Here is a 6,000-nt window from a genome sequence, read left to right on the forward strand (position 1 = left end):
CCAAACCAACCGCAGGTGCGCAACACCAGAACCAGCAGCAACCAGCACCCTCGCATGAAAAAAAAATGGTCCGGAATACGTCTGAAACTCACCCGAGCCCCTCGTGGCCCCCTCCGAACATGCCAACAAGTCCCAAGACATAATAGGGACCTACTTGAGGCCTTAAATCACACATAACAACATTAAAACTACGAATCACACCTCAAACCAAACTTGATGAGTTTATGAACTTTCAACTTCCAAAACTCGTGCCGAAGCCGAACCATACCAAATCAGTTCGGAATAACCTCAAATTTTACACACAAGTTCCAAATGACATAACAAACCTATTCCAACTCACGGAACCATAATCCGAACCCGATATCATCAAAGTCAACTTCCGGTCAAACTTATGAACATTCCAAACCTTCAAATTGCCAACTTTCGTCAAATAGTGCCAAAACCTTCTAGAAATATTCAAATGCAAATCCGGACATAGGCCCAAGTCCAAAATCACCATCCGGACGTAACAGAACCATCAAAACTCCGATCCGGAGTCAAATACACAAAAGTCAAACTTGATCAACTCTTCCATCTTAAAGCTTCCTAGTTGAGAATCATTCTTCCAAGTCAATCACGAATCACCCGAAAACCAAAATCGATGATACGCATAAGTCATAATATATCTTATGAAGCTACTCAAGACCTCAAACCACCAAACGAAGTGCAAATGCTCAAAACGACCATTCGGGTCGTTACAAAATATGCCTTACAATGAGTAAACTTTGTGAAGTTAAGGGAAACTAGAATAAGAATAAGGTTAAAAAAATCTATCCTATCTAAAATCGGAAAAAGAATTCTAGTAGGAATGAGATATCAACTAACAATTCTAGTTTGACTAGAATTACAAATATAATCCTACTAAAACAAGGATAAAATTACTAGGAAACAAGAAATAAGAAATCCTAATCTTTAAGGAAAAGAAATCCTAATCTTGAATGGGTTCTTGGACTTCTTGAGATTCTTGGGCCTCAATTGGATTAAGGCTAATTAGTGTAAGCATTTGAAATTCGTGGCTCAATTCTCCAAATCTATTGGCATTTTCGTGAACCCAATAAGCCTCTATTGCTATAGAAAACATGGTCTCCACTTGTGCTTCTCTAGCATTATGATTTGAGCTTGTATGCTCATCACTCCCACTGTTTTAATTTATCTGACACACTTTCTTTATTAGTCCATTCCAAAAAGGAATGACACATTTCTATATTTGGAAACAATTTAACTTCAAACTTTCTCTTTTACCCAGTTTACCCTTAATGAGAAGCTTTTGTAGAGACACAAATTGAAAGCCCCAACAAAAGTTTTTATGCTTTAAGCTTTTAAGACCAAAAGTTTCAAAAGTCTTCATTTTTTTCTTAAACTCTGTGGCAAAGTGCTCTAGCACGTTATGTGAATATACATATGATATAAACCAAATGCCCGAGCAATCTATAATTCTTAGTCATAGGTGTAATCAAAGTACCCAAGTTAGGTTGACCAAATCCGGTGCGAACCTACGCCCACACAAAACTGTGTTGCGGGTGTATAAAGGATTTTGAAGGATTCAAGCAACAGAGGCTCAGAGTTAAACAACATTAAAAGCTGGTAGAATACTTTTACATTTTAACAAAGGACAGGGAGGAAACCCCGAATAGATGCGAAATAGAAAATGATTTTGCCATATCCATAGTTGACCATCCCCCAGGACCCTTGTAGATGCCTACATGATTAGGTTTAAGTTGCTCAAATAAAGTAGTCCTTTTAGCCTCTTTTCAGATTCTTCATTCCTATGAGAGGAAAACATACATTTATAGCGTTCATGTTTCTTCAAGCCTTCTGATTTCTCAAGGTATGAGGGTTAGACAGTTTCTCTATTTGAAAGTGTTGAGACGAGGACAAGATTCAGACGATCTGCACCTAGATGCTTAGCGGAAGTAGTTTTTTTTTATCTTATTATATCTATGTTGCTCAAGACGCATGTGAGGTGCGTTTAAACCATGAAGCCAGGTGCAACACAAGTTGAGCTCTTCGTTTTAATAGGCAGTGCTTTAGTATATACACAAGGTGTGCTCTAACCATGTTACCGTCCATAGGCTATATCTTGAAGATAGTGGGGTCCAAATAATGAATGTGGCTGACACAGTAATATGTTAGTTGTTAAGAAAATTTAATGAACGAATATTTTAATAATTAGGATTTGAAAATTAGATGTTTAGCACAAGAAATCTAGTCACTAAACCTAAATTAGAAACTTAAAGCTACATCTTTTCATCTAAATCAAAATTTAAAAAATGTTTTATGAACTTGATTGATGTGCCTTTTACACAAGCTCGTCTTTTAATTTTGCTTGCATCTCAACCCCAGTAGACCTTGGTGCATTGTTATGCTTTTCATTTGATAAGACTTGGTTATATGTGCTTGTTGCATGTCAGGTATAGTTCTTATTGGTGAGATCGGTGGTACTGCAGAAGAAGATGCTGCAGCCTTGATAAAGGTTAGTGATAATTGTAATACTAATATCTATCACGAAGTACAATGTTGTTTGCAATTAGGACTGATGTGTTATATGCTGGTCATTCTTGTATGTGATGGAATAACTGACATGCTCTTTGCTGGGTCATCTTTTTATTATGATGATTTTATATCTGGGTCCGCCACCTTGTTTGCAGATTGTTTGTGTCAAATTCTAAACCATGGTTAAACGCCATATATGGAATGGTAACTATTTGTTTTGTAGTTTTAAGTTAGTGCCTGTACAAGGATTAGTTTAAATTTCACAGTAAACCTACTGTATTAGGCAACACGAAAGGTTATGTTCGCCCGACCTCTCCTTACCAGGAAATCGCAAAGATCCATCTTTAGCTATCCCAAAATATGTCTTACTAAGTATTGGAGGAGTATCAAGGAATGATATAAAATTTGCTCCAGACTAATTATGCTCTTTTGAATTTCCTGTATGTGCTTTTTTATGAATCTATATTCGATAATACTGTACACCTTCATGTATTTTCCCTTGAAATATCTGGATCACTTATTTCTTTACATTAGCAAACACTATATTGTTGAGAGGAAAAAGATGTCCATTTTCTGAATGTTGGGATACTTGCCATGTCAGTGAATTGTGATATGTTCTTAAAAATCTATTTTTTTAATTGTTTTGGCATTGGTGGGAATTTATGTGTCTTTCGGCTCCTTAAACAGGAAAGTGGAACTCAAAAGCCTGTTGTTGCATTTATTGCTGGACTAACTGCTCCCCCTGGACGGCGAATGGGTCATGCTGGAGGTACTGTTCTGGTTCAGCTAATCTACTTGTGGTTTTTTTGATTGACCTCCTCTCTGCTAAACAAAAATGGGCAGGAAAACGTTGGTAAATTAATTTTTTCAATAAGGTTGGAGTAGCATTTCTGACTGTAGTTAACATCCAAAGCTAAGCAAGTACAAAATTTATTCTGTCCATGTTACAGTAACTGTAATCAGAAGTTAAGAAAGAAGTCCTCTTAACTGCATTTGATCAATCCATGCTTTAAGGATTCTAATCTGATGAACTGTTATATCCATTCCCCAACTCCCTCAATTAGAAAGAACACAATATTTATTACTTGTAATAGCAAGGTGGCAGCTACCGCGTTGGATTTAACAGGCTTTCTGCACTGTCAACTTATCCCTGCCTCGAAGTCTGGGAAATTGCTTAAATTCTCATCCACTGGGTAAGTTTGGTAATCCAAATTCACCCAGAGAGATTTGATTTTCTCAGTTCACGAGAGTTGATAGTTCTCAAATTACCGAGGACATGACCCTCGATAGAAAGGTGTGGAGGTCGAAAACTAGGGTGGTGGATTGATAGACAGTCTAGAGTTTTGCCTTGTCTTACCAGTAGTAGTAGTAGTAGTACTAGTCGGGTACCTTCCTATTCCTAGTCCGTTGTTTCTATAGGGTATGTCAGTATTAGCAGTAGGATTTGCACTATTCTTGTAGTTTCATATCCACGGATCTGTCATTATTCGTTTGTGTTATTTGCTTATACTGTCTTATCACATTGTTGTTGCTATTGTTTCTCTATTGCTCCATTTTTTTTTACGTTCTTGAGCCGAGAGTCTTTCGGTAATAGCCTCTCTACTTTCATAGGTAGGGGTAAGGTCTGCATACACGCTACCCTCCTCAGACCGTGAGTTGTTGTAATAGCAACTCTCACCCTTTCGGTTCGTGAGTTGTTGTATTATTGTCTTGAAGAGTTAATGTTTCATGTGCTGTAAAAAGAAGTCTTAATTTCCTTTTCTAAACCGTGATCTGTCTTGCTCATGCAGCCATTGTATCTGGTGGAAAGGGAACAGCACAGGACAAAATCAAGGCTCTCAAGGAAGCTGGGGTTACAGTATGCGAGTCTCCTGCAAAAATCGGGGTCACAATGCTTGATGTGTTCAAACAGAGGGGTCTTGCATAAGCAAGCGGCATACAATTCATTTGGCAATTTTTCTTTTTGTGCAGACATGTGCTAAAAAAATGTGTAGTTACCCTCAAAACTCATATTTAGCCGAGAATAACAAAAGAGAATACTTTGAATCTCCATTTGTTTTTCCAAGCATCATTCAGAAGCTCCAAAAAGTTCTCCTTGTTGACTTTTCAGTTTACACTACCAAATTTCTTGTATTGCCAATGATGTTGCAATAGTGTGCCCTTTTTTACTGCTATGCTCTGAGACCTTTTTTTTTATTAAACAATTCAAAGCTATGGTGTTATATCATTTCCTTCTGAAGCAAGTGCTTAAGTGATCTCGTGAATTAAACTATACTTTGGACCTTGGAACTACAGCGGTAAGTGTTGCTTTTTCATGAAATGGCTATTCTATGGAATGACTGCTTTATGTTGAATGACTTGTTTTCTCAGACGAAGTTTACATGTCCTGAAATTGGATTGAATTTGGTCTCAGGTTTTGCGATTACTTCCTATTATAGCATTGCATTGCCTTTGAACCATTAGATGCGTTGCATAAGAGGTCGATCAATTAGGATTGAAGATAAAGGAATAAGAAGGAACATTTAACTAACATTGTACACTTTGGCATGAATGGTGGACTACTTGTATTTTCCTTTCCTTTCCTTTCTTTGCAACTATCTTTCTATGCGTTAAAACTAAATCTCTCGTAATAGTACACCTGGATAATCTCTGCTAGTAGTTTTTAATAAAATAATGGCATAGTTACAGAGACATCTCTTGAGGTTTTGACTTGTAACGCTTACCTCCCTTATGGTTTCAAGTGTTACATGTACATCCCTTCTTTGGTATCTAGGTGTAACAAAAATATTTTGTTATCTAAAAGGGACAAGTTTGGCCAAACTATTCTTAGAAATTACTTGTCGCTGATCTAATTATAGAGAAATCATACTTCAAGGATTCTGCAGTACTAATGTCGTCCACACATATACCTTCATCACCGTAGAGTTTAAAACAAATTAGCAAATCGTGGTTTAGAATCGACTTTCCCTAACCAATAAGGATATTTAAGCCAATTAATCATATCGTCCCCTCGCCCCACCCTAACCGTCAGCAAGGAAGAGGAATCAGTGATCTAGCTTAACGAAAAGTCTTAACAGGTTAACGTTTAGCTTGCCATTAAAATTGCTCGATTTAATTAAGAAAAAGATAAGAATAACCTCCTTAAATTTAAGAACTGACTTTGCTGTCGAATCCAATTAGTCTACTAAATAATTAGGCTGAATATATTACTACATACTTTATAGAAAGCAATCTTAAAAGTTGAGGCCATGAACTCAACCAATACTCTCTACGTAACAAACTATAGACATATGAAAACAAATCCAGTTGAGTAAACTCATGTCTTTATTCACAGGGTAACGAACACTTCATGAAGCATCATAAACTATGAAAGATAAGACTAATAGCAACTTAGTACACTTGAAACCTGCAATGTTCAAATATAAAGAATTAGAGTTAAGAGCTTTAAGAATGAGGGAGGTGAAAAAA

General features: G+C 36.8%; 1 protein-coding gene across 1 annotated transcript in view; it reads left to right on the plus strand.

Moving 5' to 3' along the window:
* Positions 1-4,775, plus strand: part of LOC107791622 (succinate--CoA ligase [ADP-forming] subunit alpha-2, mitochondrial) — a 28,734-nt gene extending 23,959 nt beyond the window's left edge. Inside the window, exons 5-7 of the mRNA XM_075233064.1 lie at positions 2,451-2,512; positions 3,220-3,301; positions 4,323-4,775. Coding sequence (XP_075089165.1) covers positions 2,451-2,512; positions 3,220-3,301; positions 4,323-4,459 — 281 coding nt within the window. The 3' untranslated portion in view covers positions 4,460-4,775. The remainder of the gene's footprint in view (positions 1-2,450; positions 2,513-3,219; positions 3,302-4,322) is intronic.
* The last annotated feature ends 1,225 nt before the right edge of the window (positions 4,776-6,000 follow it).

The sequence above is a fragment of the Nicotiana tabacum genome, chromosome 16, assembly GCF_000715075.1.
Source record: "Nicotiana tabacum cultivar K326 chromosome 16, ASM71507v2, whole genome shotgun sequence".
Classification (NCBI taxonomy): domain Eukaryota; kingdom Viridiplantae; phylum Streptophyta; class Magnoliopsida; order Solanales; family Solanaceae; genus Nicotiana; species Nicotiana tabacum.